Source organism: Acanthopagrus latus, chromosome 20, assembly GCF_904848185.1.
Source record: "Acanthopagrus latus isolate v.2019 chromosome 20, fAcaLat1.1, whole genome shotgun sequence".
NCBI lineage: Eukaryota > Metazoa > Chordata > Actinopteri > Spariformes > Sparidae > Acanthopagrus > Acanthopagrus latus.
The window spans coordinates 16,365,948-16,387,058 of NC_051058.1; the positions used below are offsets into that span (position 1 = coordinate 16,365,948).

The 21,111-nt window shown below is 43.1% G+C and overlaps 1 protein-coding gene across 5 annotated transcripts in view; it reads right to left on the reverse strand.

Annotated features, from left to right (window-relative positions):
• Nucleotides 1-1,095: 1,095 nt before the first annotated feature.
• LOC119009474 (C-terminal-binding protein 2) overlaps nt 1,096-21,111 on the reverse strand; it is a 106,670-nt gene continuing 86,654 nt past the window's right edge. For 4 of the 5 annotated variants that reach the window (XM_037080783.1, XM_037080785.1, XM_037080784.1 and 1 more), the window contains 7 exons: nt 17,205-17,349; nt 14,213-14,419; nt 10,357-10,571; nt 8,868-8,998; nt 6,497-6,624; nt 5,867-5,984; nt 2,818-2,998 (listed from right to left, as the gene is read on the reverse strand). In XM_037080783.1, coding sequence (XP_036936678.1) covers nt 2,818-2,998; nt 5,867-5,984; nt 6,497-6,624; nt 8,868-8,998; nt 10,357-10,571; nt 14,213-14,419; nt 17,205-17,349 — 1,125 coding nt within the window. Of the gene's footprint in view, nt 2,999-5,866; nt 5,985-6,496; nt 6,625-8,867; nt 8,999-10,356; nt 10,572-14,212; nt 14,420-17,204; nt 17,350-21,111 lie in introns of all 5 variants that reach the window. The other variant, XM_037080782.1, reaches the window with a different exon arrangement.

Consider the following 21,111-nt stretch of genomic DNA (forward strand, 5'->3'; position numbering starts at 1 on the left):
GGCACCATGAGTCAAAGCCTGTTCCTTTTTTTGTTTTGTTTTTATGTGTGTGGTGTTTTTGGAAGAATAAGGCGTTTGTATTCCTGCTGTCACCCTCTCGGGAGCACCCTGTGATTCAAAACAACACAGAACTGCTTTTTTTTTTTTTTAAATAAGGTGTTTGGTTCAGTAGCTAAAGGGGATATGTGATGAACAACACAAGCATGAGATGTTAAAAAAAAAAAAGATCCAGACAAACTTGCAACAGTAGGCAAAAGAACGCACGTTGTTTACTCAAGTAGAACTACGGATACGATTTCTTAACCAACGTACGGGCTCTGATGTGTACTTAAAGTATAGCAGTAAGAAGAATCCCTCTGAAGGACATTTCTGCAAGCCATTTCTGTGCAAAGCTAACTGAACCGCACGTCTTAGTAATATAATTCAAAGGCTATTGAACCTGATCAAATTTTCATCAAATTCATTAAAGCAAAGTAACAAGCCTGTAGAAAATACAGATGTGTTAAATTGTACAGTACAGATACCTGAAAATGTATGTTTGAAGAGCACTTTGTAGTTTTAGTGAAAAAAAATTACAACTCTTAGTTTTCATGACTGAGTAAACAAACTTAACTTAAAGGACAACACAGTTTCATACAGTTTAACTTTGTTTGGCGGACCCTGCCACCTTTCTAGCTTCAGTGTTCCGGGGACCTTACTTTCCTCTGAGAACAGCTGGTTTATTCAGTTATAGAAACAATCAAAGTAGTATTACTTAATTTATATTGTAAATATTGAAATTCAGAATTTTATTTTCTCTAAGACGACAGTGCCCCTTTTTAAGTACACTCAGAGTATTTGTACTTTACTGCCCACATCTGTTAGTTCATTTAACAGTTTAGTAAAATATCCTTCAACCCTTGTGATTTTTAGCTTCAATGTGGCAAGTTTTCAGCAGTTATTGCAGGCTCACTCCATGTTCTGCGCTCAGGACTGGTTTATACTCCAGCGCCCCCCTGTGACAAAAATATCAATGTTAAATAGACGACGCACACGGATCACGTTAGATTACAGTCGTCATCACTAAGCAGGACAAAAAGCGTCGGCACAGACAGCTGGTTTCTCAGAATCGTATCTTTTTATTTGAACTGCACTGAATGCTAAATGTTCACCTTGTACAAGAAACAAATACAAATACTCACACTAAAAACAAAAACATACTGCTGGCTGCCTCTTCTGCTATTGTCGGGACACTAAGTAGGGAGTTTCTGCTATTGCTCGTACAGAGAACAGGATGCCCCAAAGAACCTGGCCTTCAATAGAACAAAGAAAATATAAGAAGGAGAGAAGAGAGAGAGGGCGGATCACATAGGACTATGGTTATAGGAACATTTAACTAGGCAATACAAATCTAACAGGACTCTTCAAAACTCTTTAACACCAAAAAACGTGGGATGCGCCTTGTATATAAAAATACCACAATGGAGAGGGGATGAGGGAGGAGAGAAAATATCCAGACTAACCGGATTAGTCTTTATCTTTTTTTTTTCTTTTATCCTCAAAGACAAAATTCTGGGAATAAACAATATCTGCAAAAAAGTGTTTTCCTGAGTCATTAAGAAATGAAGTTTGCTTTAACCCTTTCCTGTCTTCAGCGGGATATGTGCTCAAAGAAGCGAGGAGGGGACAGGGGAGGAGGGCGGGTTATCGGATTTGTGCGATGAGAGCGACTTGTTGTCCGTCGGCAGAAATATCCGAAGAATCAGCTGAAGTCACACAGACTTCCTTATTTTGTTTTTTTCCTTCTATGATTATAAAAATGTTTTCCTTCATCACAGCTCACAGTCACGCCGACACATCACATCAACGCTTCACAACTAAAAGAGAGAAAAAAAACAAAACAATACCTCTCAATCCATATAACCTCAAAATTCAGCTACAATCAAATATATAAAGTGAGTGTTTTTTGTTGTTTTGTGTCTACATGTACTGGAGCAACTTGAGCTTTCAAACCCCTCAACGCTGTGTAGAAGTGCCCTCAAGTGGTGAGATCCTGTAACTGCAGCTGTGTCAGCCATCATACTTGTACGTTATTCCTGCCAGGAAAGGGTTAAAACCCACTCTAGATTACTATAACTGATGAGCAATCTTTTTCCTTTTTTATTTGACGAATGATAAATATATATAAGTCAATAATCCATTTTTAGTCATTCACACTAAAGATCGAAAGAAAAAACAAAATTAATAATTCTCTTCTGAGGCATAATGGGGGGCCTAAACAACACACATTAGTTACATAAGGAGGGTTGGAGCAGGAGGGGGGTGGAGGAGAGTTGGGGGAGGGATCAGGAGGGAATCGGGGTGGAGTTGGGGGGGAGAGAGAGAGTAAGGTCCAGTAGCACATGATGCCAAAGTTTTTCCTCTTGTTTGCCCAGCGGTGTGTTGAGATGCGGGCCTAACGTACCCATGAGCTCTGAGGTGTAGAGGGAGGCGGGACAGAGTCTCATTGGGTTGATCCCGGAGCACTAAAAACACTGGACTCTGTGTCCACAATCATAGGCATGTCCCGAAGAAGAACAAAAAAAAAAAAAAAGAAAAAAAAAAACATCATCAAAGAGTAAAGTCGGTACTGAGCCCAAAGAGACAGAGAGTAAAAACTAAAACGTTAAAAGTACAAATTCCCCCGGAACACTTCGTTTGTTCCCAGTTTGCCGACTGATTTAACAGGCGGCCCGCTTGTGTTGCTTCACTGTCTCTTGGTCCCAGTTGGTCGGTTTGCTTTGTGATTGGTTGGTTCTGAGTGTCGACGGGCCGGGTTGACATTTTTCCCTTCTGCTGCTATTGCTCGGTGAGGTGCTCTCTGGTCTCGCCGTGTTTGGAGGGCTGGTTGGGCGACGGGGCCTGGGAGGGGTGTGTACCAGAGGGCAAGGTGTGGGCGATGGGCACCCCACCTGGCACCATGCCCTCTAACGCCCCCGGCATGCCGCCCGGAGCCACTCCAACTACACCCGGCGGGTATCTGGGGAGGTGGAGAGGTCAGAGGTTAGTGTTCGTACAGGGTGGCGTGCTCACAGCTTTAACAGCCCACATTCCCAACACCGTGAAACAAAGGATTCTCTGACATCTAGTCACACTACTGCTCTTTTCTGCCACAGGAACTTTTTCAGGGAACTCTTTCAACCTGCTATTAAATAAATCTTTCTGATGGTTTCAGAAGGATTGAGGTTGATTTTTTTTCGTACTATTTTACAAGCACAGAAAAAAATCACAATAATGAAGCCGGCTTCTTAAATGTGACACTTGAAAGTAAAAATATCTGGTCGGACAAAAACAAGATATCTGAAGATGAAACATTTGATTGGCATGTATGGCACAAAAAAAAATCATTTAACCTAGAATAGCTCGTCTGTACTCACTCAAATACAAGCCAGTGATCTGTCATCAAGAACTGTGCATTATTCTCTGAAAAGTTACTGAAAATGGCAAAAAATCTTGCAATGTTAAAGACATTTTGAAAAGAAATCCCTTGATCAGTCGACACTAAGCTAACTGCTCTGATATGGTTTGTATAATAACCACAAATTGCACTCAGCAGATCCTACTGAGATACTTGAGGTGCTTTCCCTTTTTGTATCCTGTCCTTTTAAAAATCGGTTAAAATATCACACAATTGTATGATTTTACCGTAATACACTTTGTAGTCTCACCATGTAAATTTTTTTTTTTTAAAAATTGAAGAATTTGACCTACATTTTTAATTGTTGAAGCAGAAATGTCACTAAACAGGTTAAGAAGCAAGCAAGCTCAAGGTGACAACTCCAAACTTTTGCCAACGATTCAGTCCACAAAAAGCGACAAATGGTCACATTTAAGAAGCTGAACTCATCAAATGCAAAGATTTAATCCTTTATGGATATAATTTGCCTCATTTTTATGGTTCCAGAAAGGTAGTGATTCAGTTCCCGGGGCTAATTGGTGGACAGGAGCCATTTCATTACAATATTCTGGGAGAAAATCTAAAAAATATTATGGTGCCCCCGAAGAGTCACGGTGGGAAAACTATTTTGCGTTTCCTCAGAATAAGTTTCCTCTGATCCACAGAGAAAAGGCGGAGCTGTATAATAATAAAGTATTATGTAGCGTACAGCTCTCCTTTTCTGTTGTATTTGCATGAGAGTGTTGCCCTGGAAACTGCCTCGGACTGACAGCTGCTCCTATGGATCAGAGTCAAAGCTAAAAATATTACAAGGAAACGCAAAAAGTAGTTTAGAATGAAATCCCCCAGCGTGGCCCCCTCGAGGGGCTCCGTACAATAAAACCATTCAACCAGAGAGAGAGAGGGGGGAAAAGGACGATGCAGTTCAGAGACATTTACTCCAACAGAATTCCCCCGTAAAAAAAAAACCCGTAAGAAGGAAAACCACAGAGCATGACTCCCATCCATGAAACCACATCTGAATAGCTTCATGTCATGCTACTGGGGACACTCAAAAAAAGCCACATTCGCTACCATCCATCTCTACTTGGTGTTCAGTCAGACAGGTGAGTACTGTGGGGGGCAGGGGATTGTATAGAGGAGGGGGGAGACACACATCAGGTGAGCTCAGGTGAGAGGGGGGTCTGATCCGGGACCTCCAGACAGAGAGAGAGAGGCTGCGGGCCCGGATTGGTCGTATTTACCTGCTCCTGATCTAGGCATTAATTTTGTCTTGGGGGACACAGGTTGTTACGGCCGGGAGAGTTTGGTTCACCTGGCTGTGTGGAAGAAGCACATGGAGGTGGACATGCTGAGATCAAGAAGAGCCCACAGGGGGACAATGTGGGCAGAGAGTTACCTTTCTACCACTACAGAGGACAGTTAGAGAGGGGGACTAGGGTCTAAGTCAGGGTGGTGAGGTCATTAAAAACAATCAATGTAGGGGCAAAAAGTGATTAAACATGGCATTTTGTAGAATTTCCTTATTAACATAGCAAGAAAGACAAATAACAGGGACATTATTTAACAGTGATAACTCAACACAACACCAGTTACCAGCACAGGTTACACTCTATATTACATGGTCCTTGTAACAAGGCATTTAAAACATAGATACTTATTAGCATTTTTATGTGTTAATAAGCCTATAAACAGCTTGATAAAAACATATAATGAACATCATCATCATTAGATGATGAGACATTTACAAGCAATTTGAAGACAACTGAGTTTCACCAAGCTTTTTTATTTCTTTATTAAGATTAATTCACATTATATTATGCATTTATTAGAAGTTATATATGCACTTATTCATGGTAAATTATATTTTTTGCAGCTACCGGATCTAAAGCGAGAACACCACCAAATTAATGAGTCTCTTAAAGAATAGAAGAATTTCTTAACAATCATTTTTGGGGACTTTGCCTCTATTAAATTGTGTATTTCATTTATTTAATGTTGACAAGTATGTAGCATAGACTGATGCCACACCACTGCATTTACAGCCATTCACCACATTACAAGACACTGTACCATCCAAATGACTTTGAAGTCGTTATTTCAATGTAAAAAAGTTAGATTATGATGCCTTAAATGTAATAAATTCACATGCAATGCTATTATAACCATTTTAAGACAGTTATAAGGCATTTTTTAATGTTCTATGAACAGTAAGTTTTTTATAAATGTCTTATAATCCAACTATAAACATGTAAACTATACTATTATTATACTATTATTGACACAGAATGTTAATAAGCATCACCTATTAACTTAATACCTTAATATAAAGGATTGCCAAGCACTGACTGGGGTATAGAAGTCATTTAAAAACATTTTGGATCATTTTTGAAAATGTGATCCGATTCTCACACTAGGTGAGATGGAAAGCTGGATGCTAACTCGCCGTACCTGTAGGCAGCGCCGTTGAGCTCAGGGTGAACGCCTGGTTGATCCATGACGGCCCATGGCGCCGTGGTGACGAAGAACTCCTTGTTGACGCAGTTTCTTAGGCTGTCTGGGATACGGCCTGTCATATCAGCCACACACACACACACACACACACACACACATACATACATACAGATGAGTTAAAAGCAGTCAAGCACACCAGCACGAATCACACGCTCCAAAAAGGCCTCGACTTGTTACAGGGAGTGAGTGACCAGCCGACACCAACACGTTAATGAGTTCAGACCCGACAAACGTATCGGGGCTTGGACGCACAAATGCAAATTAAGATAATTTAACAATGTGGATGTTGTGTGCGGGCCAGCCTCTGGGCGCCTCTCGGCTCTGTTCTACATCAGGGAGCTAATGCTGACATCTATTAAGAGGTCCAGATTTAATAGAGGCTGTCCAGGAGCTACTGAAGTGGAAATGTGACATCTGGGAAAGAAAGACGTGCAACAGGTCACATAGACTGAAGCTGAGCAGTGCGGTGGGGTCAGTGATCCTGGCTGTGACGCAGTGGAAGGGTAGGGAAAAGACTGAATGCATTTGTTAGATGGTAGGATGATTTTAAATGTGTCAGGCCCGTACCGGTGATGGCTCTTCGGATCTCGGTGGCAGCCGCCTCCCTCATCTCCAGGGAGGCCTGCTCGCTGTACCAGGCTGTGTGCGGCGTGCAGATCAGATTGGGAGCGTCTTTCAGTGGGCCCTGAGCAAAACTGCAACACAGACACACACAGAGCAAGAAGAAAAAGACAAAATGAGTGAGAGTTTGTAAAGTGCCGCTCCATTAAAATGCGTTTTGGCTATTGGTACTTCATTTGTGTGTGACATCCGCTGTGCAGGATGATTGATGATTTTGACGACGAAAGGCTGTTTTCACATTCGTCTGCCGAAGGAGAGTTTAATTATATCCACCTTAAATCTGAGTTCAACACGCGTATGTATGAGCAGGATTTTGTGACATCCAAGTTTTGAAGCACATCGTGGTCCAGGATTGAAATGAGAAGTCATACAAAACATTTTGCGATTGATGGTAAATAGAAGAGCGTGATTTTTGTCGGATGAATTACTTTATTTTTGGCATGGATGGACACACAGTTGCTAAATTTCACAGCTGATAGTGGAACTGTGACACTGGATTATCTGTCCGTGGAGCACTATCACTTCTTTGACAGTACAAGCTGGCTGCGTTAATACATCGCCATGGGCAACTCTTTGTGTTTGAGCTTTGTGGGAGAGCATCAAATATGACAGATGTTATTCATTTACAGGGCGAATCAGAAAGCCCATTCGTGTGCATCAGCAAGTTTGGTATTCTAACTAATTCCCATTTAGTTTCTTTCTAAAACATCAAAATGTTTGTGCACAATTTGCGTGACAAGTGTCCAGAAAAAATATGGCCGATGGGAACAAAATGCCAGATCCTGTAATTCACACATCTACATAATCTACTTCCTCCTTTTCCAGAACTTCCCTCCTCTCATCTCTGCCCTCTCTGGAAAACAGATCAGCTCCAACAACCTCTTTCCTTGTAAAACCTCGCCTGGTTGTGTGTGAGTGTATGTGTGTGAGTGTATGGTACGTAACGCCTCAGCAGCGCCCTGAATCAGTGTCGTGTCGCGTGGGATGGAGGGCCGGAGTTATGAAACACTCCCCTGTTGACACATTGGGTCAGTGGAGCATGAGCTCCAGCTCCATCGGGCCGAGTTTCAGTCTTCTTCGAGCAGCTGAGCCAGCCGGCCAGAAACAAGCAGCCTCCAAACCTCCCTTACTGCCCCTGATGCGTGAACAACACATCAACACCAGTTACCCCCTGAGATGGAGAACATGGTTCTTAGAAAGGTGGAAAACTGGGAGGCGTGTCAAGTTGCTAGCCCTCGGGCAAGAAAAAGGAGTGAAACAGAAGCGGAGATTAGAGCTCAAAGCTGTAATACAGCGACAAGACAGAAGGGTAACTTCTTGTGGCCTTGAATAGATTTATTTTCACTACAAATGAAGGAATTTCTGATAACGAGGGAATGACTTAGAAAACTGTCTGTCTGCTTCCATAGTTACACGCCTGCGACCAGAACAATATTTCCCACTAGATTTATATGGATATGTGCGCGGAGTGAAAATTGTGGGATCTCAATCAAGATTAAAGACATTTTTTGGGAGATCTTTCTGCTCTTCTTCACTCCAGCGCTGACGCTAAACAGCTAAACATTAACTTTGATTCCGTGTAAATCGTTCAAGCTGTCAAAGTTACTGTTCAGGCCACTGAAGTCCCAACTCTAGTACTTAAACCTTGAAACTTTTCTATGATAAGGTATGGTGAGGCAACAAGCCCCCAGAGAGGAGTAGGTTTTAACTCCTTTCATGATGATTTTCTATCATTTCTGATGGGAAAATTATTCACATTTTGCAAAAGCGGGTTGGTGAATTGCTACCTAAAGACACAGCATACTTACTATACATCCTATATTACGTGTGGCCATTGCTGTATCACTAGTAGTCTGCCGGAAAATCATACAGAAGATGTGGGAATAATAAGTATGGTGAATAATTTATAGTGTGACATTTTTTAAGAACCGCTTTGGTCCTCAGAAGTCAGAAGCCTACGGAGGAGAGGATACACTCTTTGTTACACTTCTCTACACTCAGCCATTCACCTGCACCTTCAACTGTATTCGGTTTCCTCTGATGGGAATAAAGTGAGCTCTCCATCTCCTGAATTCCATTACCTGCAGGGCCCTGATGGAGCCTTTCAGAAGAGTATAAGGTGTCTTTAACTCGTCATGTCTGCCATCGTTTCCGCCCGTCTCCCCCTTCAGCTGTTTAAGGTCCTCTGTCTCTCAGTCTGTGTGTAATTTGTTGCTTCATACACATCCATCTATTTCCCTGTCTGTGAAACGCTCATCTGTCAGTCTTGGAGAGGGTTTTTTTTTCTTTCTGTCTTTAAATGCGTGTGTGCTCTTACGTGAAGGGCTCCGTCTCGTGAACGTCCAAGGCGGCTCCACGTATCCTCCCCTCCTTCAGTGCCTGGGCCAGAGCCTTCTCGTCCACCAGGCCTCCCCGCGCGGTGTTGACCAGAAACGCGCCCTGACGCATCTGTGATGCACAAGACACATAAATCCGAACAAATCAACGCAGAACAACATGAGATACAGCCAAGTTGTTTACCGACAAATGAGCAGATGTGAGTGTGTTTTTTGTGCGTCTGTCAGCCTGGCAGTCAAATTAATCTGTTTGATCTTAAGTGGGACATCAATCTGGATTTGGATGCATTTGAGGGTCTTAAAAGATATTACATGAGACAGATATTGAGAAGAGGAAAAAAAGAAATCGGGTGACACCTTTTGTTCTGTCTGACACCTGAAAGATTTAGAAAACAGACAGCACCTGGGAGAAAAATACTGTCAGATGTGGGATAGAGAACAGTCTTTATCCTTAAACCAAGAGATGAAGCGAAGGATGAAGGATGAGCTGAAAGATGAGGCAGCGCCACCACTCCGCGCTGCTGCTTGTGGAGGGGGAGGGGGGGGCAAAAAAAAATAAAAAATGGCACAACAAAAAGTGTAAGAGGGAGGAAGAAAAAAAAAATCAAATGAATATGCTCAGAAGAAAGTAATCCCTTAATCTTGACAAAAGCTGAAATCCAGGGGCATGAAAAGCCTTTACGCTGGCAGGCAGTCTTTTATTAGGCCTTGGTGGTTTTGACACACACAGAAACACACAAACACACACACGTTTCTACTTTAAGAGCCGCGAGCGACTGCCAAGATTTTTGGTGAGGAAAGAGAGGAAAGTGCTCTTTCATTGCCGCACTTAAGAGGCAGCTGAGAATCTTAAGCTTTGGAAAAAGACACAGAGTTAACTAGGTTAGGCTATTACCCTACACCCACTTCTCCTCGCGCACTGGAACTATAAGAAGGGGCGCACGAGAGGCAAGACAAAGGCGGTGAGCGGTGAGTGGCGGCGTGGGGCAATATCGACTGAAAAAGGAGACGCTCCTTCGGCCTGTGCAGTTCTCCGGATCCCCTGCAGGTGTCACCCCAGGAGGCGCCTCCGAGTGCAGTTATTGACTCAGAGAACAGCACTTTCCCCTCGCAGTGCTCTCAGCCCCCCTGCTGCGCAGCCTAGTCGATATATTTGCTGTAGCCGTGGGCTGCCGCTAATTGCATTTGACAGAGCAAAGGAATGAATTTGTGTCCAGCTTTGGTGGAGCTTAAGATAAAGAGCAGGGAATGTGCAGGCAGAAGGCTGCTGCCGTTTCCTCTCGTGTTTTTTTTTTTTTTCCTCTGCTCTCTCTGCTCTCTCTCTGTCTCTCTACCGACCGTAATGCTCTTTAGGACAGCCTCCAGGCTGACAGAGTAATAATACACCGGCAGCTCTGCTTGTCTACCTGCTAGATATCACCACATTAAACCCAGGTCAGGTCACAGCTGTTCAATGGGATGCGTGCGTACCTGTTTGATGGTGAAGTCGTTGATGAGGTGGTGGTTGTGTTCGTTCAGGTTGCAGTGCAGGGACACACAGTCGCTCTGGTAGAGCAGGTCCTGCAGGGTGTAGACGCGCTGCACGCCCAGCGAGCGCTCCAGGCCGTCCTGCAGGTAGGGGTCGTAGAAGATAACATTGAAGCCGAAAACCTTGGCCCGCACCGCCACCGCCTGGCCCGAACGACCTGAGGAAGCATGGACAGTGAAGAGAATTAAGTTCATTGAACGAGGAGAGGCAATTAGATCGTCAGCCACGCCATTAAAACCTCTGACAGGTGACCATCTCGTTAAACAACCATCAGCTATCTTTTTCCAGAATTGCTTCATCGTTAATACAATTGAAAATGTGCTTAGAAGGGATTATTCATGACCACAGAGATTTAAATATGTCAGACTTAAAGGGTAGCTCCAGCAATTTTTACACATTAAAGAGCTTACAGGTCTTGAAGAGTACCCTAAAAAGCCTTTTGTGGTTCCAGAGGAAGTTGCATGTAATCTGATAAATCGTCGTGAGGGGTGTCACTCAGGGGCTACATTGTATTGTGGGTAATGTAGGCACCAGGTTTTATATATATAGACACACACACTATTATGACAGGTCAGCGCAGAGGGCAGTCAGCGCTGTAATGAGCACTACTTCATGCAGTTAACACCCTTCCTGTTGAATACACAATGATGGTGACGAAGGGAGGTATAAATAATAACTATAATTGAGGCAGTTTAAGTGAGTCTTTACTGGTGAACTCGTCTGGAGGGTGCAGACATAAAAACCAAACTAATAAAGCCATCAAGTTTTTAAAGTGATTTCTATCAGATCAAAGCAGCCTTTTAATATTCCACCAGTTTGCACTCGAACGACCGCTTTGCTCCAACGTCCTGTTTTAACAAATTATGTCGCATTAAGGAAGTAATCCGGAGGAGATAAAGGAGAGTCGTGTCGATGTCGGGGAGATAAATTGATTAATGAGCGACAGAGGCAGAATCTTTTCAGTAGCATGTGAGGTAACTTGGTTTCTGGTTGAGGCTGTGAGACGATGAATCAGAGCGAGTCTGTAGTACATCAGCGTCTCCCCTCCGTCTCTCACAGCCATTTGTTGTGTGGGCTGTAAGAGAGTGGACGCCTGACTCCCGCTCAGCTGAGTGAGAGTGATGGAGAGCTGGATGTTGCTGCTTGTGAAAAAAAAAAAAAAAAAAAAAAAAAAGATCGATAAGGTCCTTTACACTCTCAAGATCCTCTCTTTGTGATGGAGCATAATGTCCCGCTCTTAGGCTGTATCATCATCATCTCTCTTTTTATTTTAGTCTCTTGCACTCTCAGCCAATAAGACAGCAGCATGAAGACTTGGTAACAACAGCCTGTAATGCTTAAGCAATCATTGAGACTGTTTATCTTCATGCTGCTTTGATTATCTTTTTTAAGTATATCAGCCTTTTCCCCTCAACTTGACCTCTGTACCAGAATTCCCTTTTCACAAGTACGAACCTGTTGCATTCAGCTGGAGAATTAGTTTTTTCCAGTCCAGTCGAGCAGATTTACCGAGGACGCTGCGGGGGTGTCGAAATTGGCATCTTGGCTTCCTCAACAACGATTTTGTGACTGTTGGAAAATTGGTGCAAAATGGTACCTCTTTGATTTTAAGTCTAATTCTGCTCTACTCTGCTCTCGTCATTGTTGAATATTGATTAATTCGTTTAGTCTAAAATAATTTGAAGAAAATGGTTAAAAATGTTCCTCAGCGTTTCTAGTTTGGTCCACAATTCAAAGATATTCAGTTGACTGTCACCATGGAGTTAAGAGACCAGAAAATATTCACATTTAAGAGGCTGAATTCTGAGAATCTGAACTTTTTGTTCACTTAAAAATGTCAAAGAAGCTGACGATTTATTTAAAAGCCTTCCTTCCCACACTAATCAATGCCACTAAAAAAAGGGAGGATATACTCAGGCTGACCTGAACATTTTTTACTATTAACTCTTGACGGCAGACGTGTTGCTTTGTATTGCTCATTTATCCACTGTCGAAGGACAAGGACGACTCTTGAGAAAAAAAAAAAAAGGATGCCACAACACAAAGATTTGTGAAATCAACTCAACCAACCCGGTGGCGATGTTTGGTCGAGGCCATCATGAAGAGAAGAATGCTGCTTTTGTGAAAAAAAAAAAAAAAATAGAACTAAATGTTATTGTGTGCAGCTGGCAGTCAAATAAATATTGTTGGTCAAAACTGGTTTGCTGCTGCAAATTTCTCCGGAAAAGATTGAATTGGTGAACTTGAAGCTTTTTCGATGTGGTTTAAATTAAAGTTTAATATATGACTCTGTGTGTGCTATTAGTCTAATGAAGAGCTGAAAGACAACAGTTCAGTTCTAATTTTCTATTACTGAGATAATAAAAAATAACAAAAAACGTTAGTATTGGTCTGGCATGCACCTGCAAAGTTATTGTGCATAAACTCAAGATTATGATCTTTTAAAGATATAGAAGTGTGAAATGATCTGTTATTACTTATTGGTATCGGCCATGGGTTAGGATTAAGGATTATATGTACAACAATATATATAGACAACACAGAAAGTGACATTTGTTACTTTTAACTATTAGGTTAAATTGAGCTGATAAAATAAGAGAGCATTAAAGGTGGCACCCCCAGAGCAAAGTATCACGCTGTGATCATTTACAGAACTGTCCCAGAAAACGGATTCAACTTATCCTTATTTCGGAAGCCATCAGATAATCTTAGCCATATCTGGTGGGCGTAAAACTAATTCAGGGAGTGAAGCCAAATCGATACGATTACAAATGAGTTCTGAAGAAGCCTGGGTACTGATTTTTAGGAGTGTAATGGCCTAAAAGGTTGGCACAGCTGGAACTTAAAGTGCTCCTCAGTCTATTGCCACTACGGAGCCAGAGGTTTCCTTCATCCTGTGTTCTCGTAGCCTGCAGAGTCATGCAGCTGGCTCTATCTGAATGTGCAGAGTCCTGTGAACAACCACCAGAGGGGCCTTCGCTCTCCCCCCAACCTCCCGCTGACAATGGACATTGTTTTTGGAGTCGGCTTGAGCCAGAAAGACCAAGAGAGGATGCTGAAGGTGGGAGGATTGGGAGAGAAGGGAGAATGGAGAGGGGGTTGGCATTTTCCCTGCCAGGACCTGCTGTTTGGGCACGTAAAGTCTAGGAAGCTGTCTGGGACCTATAGGGGGGCGGAGGTTGTGTGTTTGTGTGCGTGTGTGTGTGCGTGTGCGTGCGTGTGGACGCGGCGATAAGGTGGCACTCTGGAAAGGCTTGTGAGAAGACAGAGCTTCTGTGACCCCGCTGATGCAGAGACATGGCAGAATGACGCACAATCGCACATTAAACAGGTGCGGGGAGGTGAAACACAGCGACAAACACACACAGGCACAATCCAGTCCACCATGAGGGAGCCTGATTATGGCAGGACAAGGCATCGAGGGACGACGAGGACAGAGCGGAAGAGTCGGAAAAACAGAAGAGAAGAAAGAATAATGGAGATATAATGGTGAGCATTAGAGCGCCGGGATGAGAGAACAGTGTGGCAGGGAAAAGGAAAGGCAACCCGGAGGGAGGCGAAACAGACAACCTTGAGATAATCTGTGGGATGGGCAGAGGGAGGAAAAATAACCTTATCAGGGCAGGAAAACAGAAGGCACACCGAGCGGCGAGAGGATATGAAAACACAGAAGGGAGGGCACAGAGAGGGAGTGGAAAAAATAAAAGCTCAGCAGAAATAAGAGGGAAGGTAAGAGATGGAAAGTAAAGAAGAAACAAAAAACAAAACGCAGCAAATAAGAATAAATTCGATTCTAACCGAAGCCGATGAGGCCCAGGGTCTCGCCGCGGATGCGTGCGGCGCCGGAAGCCACCTCGCGGATCTGCTCTACACTCTGGACCCGCGTGCCCTCCCGGAGAGCCTGGTAGAGCCAGGTGTTTCGCCGGTAAAGGTTGAGGATGTGGCACAGGGTGGAGTCCGCCGTCTCCTCCACAGCTGCCGAGGGAATGTTACACACAGCGATGCCTGAAGGAAGAACACACACACACACACACACACAGACACACACAAGGTGAAACAGTTAATTAATGTAGCTCAGGGCTAAAGATAAGCCGGAAATCAATATCATAATTATAATTACAGCAGTATTCCATCATAACTTGTCGTGTTTAATCACAGCAAGACCAGCTAAAGTGAAAATGGACAACTTTTTTGCTTTAAGTGCACATTCTGAAATAAACACTGATTGCACTGTGTAATGACCGTAGAGAACACCATCCACGCACACACTGGTCCCATATGAACCTTACTTTCACTATACTATTCAGTCTTGAGTTTTCCCAGAAAAGAGAAGCCAGGCTGCTAGCAGTAGCCACATTGCTAATGCTACCACTAGCTAATGCTTGCTGCCAGAAAACAAACACGGAGCAGCAAGAAAGTCAGGAACAAGAAACACAAACCTATTTGTTTGCTAGCATAAGCAAATCGAGTAATGTTTCTGAAAGCGGCAGCACAATATCACCACCTGGAAAGTCAAGGGGAGGAAAGCTGAGAAGTTAAATTGTCTGTTTCCATTTTTAATATAAGGGCTGATAGACTGACTGAACTAGTGGTTATTTTATTGAATTCAAATCATCCAGATAATTAAGATATTAGTAAATTCAGGCTAGTTAAAAAAGGTGATAATCTCCAAATCCACGGTTATCATCTAACCACAATTTAAGGGAAACAGCTGGTGTTTCAGGGCTTCAGTTGTAGCCAGCAGATATCCAGATAATGGATAACAGATATCTGGACCAAGACTTTCTCTACTGTGTGCAACTCAATACAGTCGAAGTTCAGAGGCAAATCTAAAACTAGCTTAAAAAAAATGTCTATCTACTTCAGAAAACCAGAATGACACCAAATCATGTGTCTTTCCAACAAACTTGGCATTAATATGCAGATATTAGAGATTTGGTTTTACTGTCCGGCGTACTGTAAAGTGATCAAACTTATGTTCAACTGAATGACCTCTAAAGAAGCAAACACTGTGACACATATAAAACGATAACTTGAATAACTCATTTTGGATATTTCTAATTACTAAGAATCACTGACCGACTTCTGCATGAAATCCGATCACATCCTCCTCATACAATCCAACTAATAGTCACAAGAAGGTAATCTGAGCTGCTGCAGAGCCCTTTCTATCTCACAACAAAGCAAGTTTCAGACACCTTCTCTCTCAATATGTCCTCCAGCTGAATAATTTGGTTGCCTTCAGGGAATTTAAACCTCTGACCTTGTGGTATTACCTTGCCTATCCACCGACAACACAAAGATTTCCATTATCAACACTTAAGCACTCCAGCCTGCCCCCGCTCTCCTCTAATGTCCTCATCCCACTCTGTATCTCGGAGTAACAGCACAGTCGTCTCTGGACAGCAAAAAATAGCCAGAGCCCGCTCAATCAATGGCCCCTTTTCTTCTCCCCGAGAGCAGCCGTCATATCAGCGCCGCCTTCTCCAGGCACGATAGCTTTTGACTCCTGCGTTGCAGAGAGGCAGAGCGCCTTCGGTGAGTGGGTGGCAGTTAGACACAGTATCTCACATTGGCAGGGAAATGGCAGCTTTGTCAACTGTAAGGGCTGTTTGAGCCACCAGCCTGCTGATATAAGCCTGGGTGGTGGTTCAGAGAGAAGCCCGAACTCTCCTCTCTCTTTCCCTTTCTGTCTCTTTGAACATTCTGGCTCACAGTGGGATGTCCAGCATTCATCTGACTCTTTAATTCAGTCTTTGATATGGTTCTGGAAATCCATACAGTCAGAAAACAAGCCAACAGTCCCCTTGAGGCAAATTCACTATCAGCTGTGTGATCGTGTTTGTGACCTCTAAATACAGCGGTGTGCTTTCGGACGATCGCCGCAGTCTTCTCCGCATGCGACTACGCAGCGGCGTCATGGATCAAGTCCCTCAACACTCACCGAAATCGGATGATGTGCGCGAGAGGCATCATACCATTTTAATGAACAAACAAGCGATCAAACAAGTAATAAATAGACACAGATTCACACGTCTCCCCATGATAAAATCAATACAGCACAGGATAAGTTTAACTTCAAAGCAACGCGAGTCTAAGATCTTCCTCAGACATGAAAAAACAAGTCTGAAATGTTCAAACCAAACAACAGATGCACACACACAGCAGAACAGATGAGAACAATGCAAATACAAGACCAAACACAAATTACCCACAATGCATCTCAGCCACCGGGTGACATCGTTGCAGGCAGTTTTTCACACTACATGCAGATTTCTCTGGAGTCACAAAGGGCTTACTACTATTTTTTTTCCACTTGTTTGCAGTAATACTCCCCAAGACCTGTAATCACATCTGTGTGTAAAATTGGTGGAGTTGCCCTTCAAAAAAGAACTCTCTCTGTCAGGATGGGGCACAGTGAACACAAACTTTACCCACAGAGCCTTCAACACATGCTAAACTAAATAAATACATAATACAGAGAAATGTCTAAAAAGTTCCTAAAAAACTTCCAGGAAAACTCATAATCAGTTCAAAGACAGATTTGATGCAGAAAATTGTGCTAGGGATGATTCATAATTACTAAATTCCCAGTAAAGTTTGCTGTTTTAGTGCAATGATGTCATTTTTAGTGTAACATATCCCGACACCATTACAAATCTTTGCCTCAAGTGTGTGAAAACCACATTTGAGGGGGTTCATTTCCAAAGAAATGTGCATGTAATATTAAAGTGTGAACCATTTTTCTGTGCTACGCATGAATGGACGTGATTGTTTTGACAGTTCGTACCCAGCTCTCCAGCAGCCTTGATGTCGATGTTGTCGTAGCCGCTGCCGATGCGGATGATGATGCGTAGAGCTTTGAACTTTTCCAGGTCCTCTCTGGTCAGGGTGATGGTGTGGTACATCATGGCCCCCACTGCCTCATTGAGCACCTGCAGACAGACACAGTAACAACATTAAGTGTGAAGACTGAATGAAACACGTTTTTGTTGTTTTTTTTTTTTATCTGCTTTTCTTTTGTTGATCTCTCAGTCTGCTCATCCATGCAACACGGCTATTAGTCCATTTGAGTTCATGAGAACTCATGACAATCACAAGATCACATTCCTTCCTGGGAAGCCGTGAAAAATATGTCTGCCATGACTTCGGACACTTAAGGAAACATTTACGATTTCACGGCGAGGGGAACTACAGACATCACATGGTCACCAGGACCGTGGACACAGACCTCCTTTTACAGACCTGTGCTGAAGCGGAACAAGTCATTATATTGTGTCGGAGGAGCTGCGGTTCTGCAGGGTCATCACAATCGCACTCAGACCCACGAGGATTGTTTGTGGACAAAAGGATCTGGGCAATTGACTGAACCAAGAGGTCAGGGCAGCTACTGATCGGAGGATAAACCTTTAGATGTGATGGCATGTGGTAGGTCAAGGAAATAAATAACACTTCTGGAGTGACACACAGCTGTCGAGACACAGCTATCGCACAACAAGATTCATATTAAAGCACCCTAGCATTGCTGCTTTGCAGATTTTCACCGTGTACTGTACTCCTACTCTTCTACATTATTATTACTTCAGACCTCCTGAATCAATGAGAAGGTCTAAGAGAGTAAGAATGTGATATCTTTTGCAGATTGCAAAACCCTCTAGGACAAACTTGCAATTATGGGCTGTATAAATAAATTCGAGTTGACTTGAGTTAGCTTGAGATGGATTGTGGTTACACGTTGGCAAAGCGAGAACAGAAAGTGTCTCTCCAGGCCAAATGTGTGATCTCAATACTCCCCCAATAACGCCAGCAAACCCGGAATGAGACACAGCACGAAAAACTGTTTTCAGCGGACTCGTATAATCCGATCTCTTTAGGCAGAAATGGACCTGGAGTACTCTGCCTCATTCATCCCTGAATCACGTAATCCGGAGGAGAAATAGCATCACAAATACTTCGGTGTAAAAGTCTGAATTCAGTCACCTCGGGCTGTAAAACCCTCATCCTCAGCTACTTGACATGGACAAGGTGACCTGGCCCTGTGACTCCGTCTGATGTGGATCTAAGCTGCCCCCCCCCCACCCCAGTACAAGCTGCAGCCCCTGTCAGCACCTAAATAATAGCTCTCCAGGCAAACTGCATTAGCTCTCCTGTGATTAGCAGATTAGCTCTAAATTTCCATACTGCTTTTTATTAGAGCAGTGTCCCGGACAAGGCCTCCCAGATACATGTTCAAGGTTAAAAAAGGCACACGCTCCTGTTCTCTGAGCCTAAAGGTCTGCTGCTGTGTTTTTGAGTTGGACAAGTCTTCTTTGAGTGGAAATCTACCCTGATTGTAGTTAAATGGAAACTCTGAACTAATCTATATCCTCCTCCCCCACTGTAACCGAAGCCTTTATGCTTTGTTAATGTCTATCCTTTCTGACGATGCCCGGGCTTTTTTTTTTTTGACACGTCACTTTTTTTGGCGTTCGTGAGCGTGAGAGAAAGAGCGTCCCGCTGAAAAGGGGTTTCGATTCGGTGATACACTTTCACACGGTTTGACTCTGCGGCTTACTGGGGAGGGATTTTATGACTATGAGGTCACGGTGAGCAATGATGAGGGGTAGTCGTAACACCCCGACAACAGACTCTCTCCACCTGGCAGAGAAGATGTGGTTCTAAACATTTATTTTTGAGAATTTAGCACTTCTGAAAAGCTCACGATAACAGCTTTAAACAACACAGGGTAAAAAAAAGCATTAAAACACCACAGAGCACCACCAGACAGTAATGTGGAGTATGTTATAAAGAGAAAGCTATGATCCTTTATTGATTGCACCTTTTAAATCCACTTCAGCAGTGAAGCAGAGATGTAAGTGAAGAGGAGAAGCTTTTTCATTGTGTGAATGAGGCGCACAGAGCAGAGAAAAGCGTAAATGATAAAAAAAAAAAAGAAAAAATGTCTGTATCCTCTAGAAAATATGGACTTGAAAGAACTGTTTGCCATTTTGTGAAATGTACTTGTTCACTTTCTTGACAAGACTTAAGAGAAAGAAACTGCTCTCACGTCTCTACAGTAAACATGAGGCTGGTGCTAGCAGCGATTTAGCAAGCTGGGAATACAGATTTGGGATAAATGGCTCGCCTTTCCGAAAAGTAAAAAAAAAAGAAATGTCAACTGCTAATTCAACACACTGCATCTTGATTAATCAATGCACACAAACACTGAAGTGAAAATACATACATTGTGGTTTTAACAGGTTTTTGAGTTAATGACATCAAACTAAATATTGTAACTATTGCCCCAGGTACATGATCTGTACCAGATTCTTGTTTCGGCTGCTCGCTCAACCTTAATTTACCGTACAGACGTGAAAGTGGTTGCAATTATCTCTCATGACATTAGATCCGTGAGAAAGAATAAGCATATTTTTCCAAAATGCTGAACAATTCCATGAACCGATGAATTATCATCAACAATTCTGAGGTAATGTGAGAATTTATACACCCGTGAATTTTGCCTCTTCTACAAGCACTTCGTAGATTTCTTTGACATTTTTATTCCCGAAAACAAAAGATCAACAGATTGTCCGCTTATGTAAACATCACTTGCAGTCCCTAATCTTAATGCCACAATTGGATGCACAGTCAGGCAGTGTACAATGGGATAGAGGCCAGTGTTGACTCCTTGCCATATGGGCTATCATCCAACTTTTAAAAGCCACATGTGACTATGAGAAAGACGGGGGATCATCAACCTTGGATGGTGATGTTGGAGCGCAGGTGCTGCGTGCAGGATTTGGTCTTGCTGAAGTGGCACAGTAACTCGATCTTGATCAGTCTTTACCCATGTGTTTCATCATGCCCCCATCACCCGAGAAATAAAGGATTACTTGGGTAGGAGACCTGACATAACCTCGGGGCACTATCATACTCCACCCTTGACAGGCCTTTCCCATGAGTTTCTGTATTTTCTGGTGTGGATGGAGGAGAGTGTAGCAGCTGGTGTCTAGCCTGACAACAACTGAGTTATCAGGGCTGCATCTCCGCATCCAATGCCGCAGAAAGAAGAGATTGGACATTTTCAGTCTACACCACCCCTCTGGGTATCTAGACTGCAAGTTATTACTGGGAACTGCTGAATATGCTGGCGAGGTGAACATTACAATCATGTTTTTCCTGATAAGGCAGCCTTAAAACAAACGAAAAGCCACCGCCACCCCCTTCTCCTCGCCGCCCAAGGTCTTTGATTGAATTGATCTCTATGCAAATGCTTCATTTTTAATATGTCCCATTTTCATAAAAACAGAGGAGAGATGTTGCGCCTCTCACCGCGTCTGCAGATGGAGAGATAGCACTTCGGTGATACCCATCTCCGTGGCCATATATTGTTTTGCAGCCCCGGTGCTGTATAAAAAGCAATAAAGAGCCTCTACAAGCCAATGTAATTACACTGCATCCCCGCCATACAAGACTCTCTATTACAACAATGGCACTGATATAGGCATTGCTCGCTGTGCTACAAAGCGACATTAAATCATAATGAAGCCACTATATTTTAACTGGCGAGCGTGTATGGAGCCAATATAACGCGCTTCACATATCGGAGCTGCGATAAGAAAAGAAAGAGGCAGGCGTGAGTGAGTGACAGACTCCATCTCTCCATCAACTTTTTTCTGCTGCAGTGGGGAAGTAAAGTGAAGCGTGTGTGTGTGTGT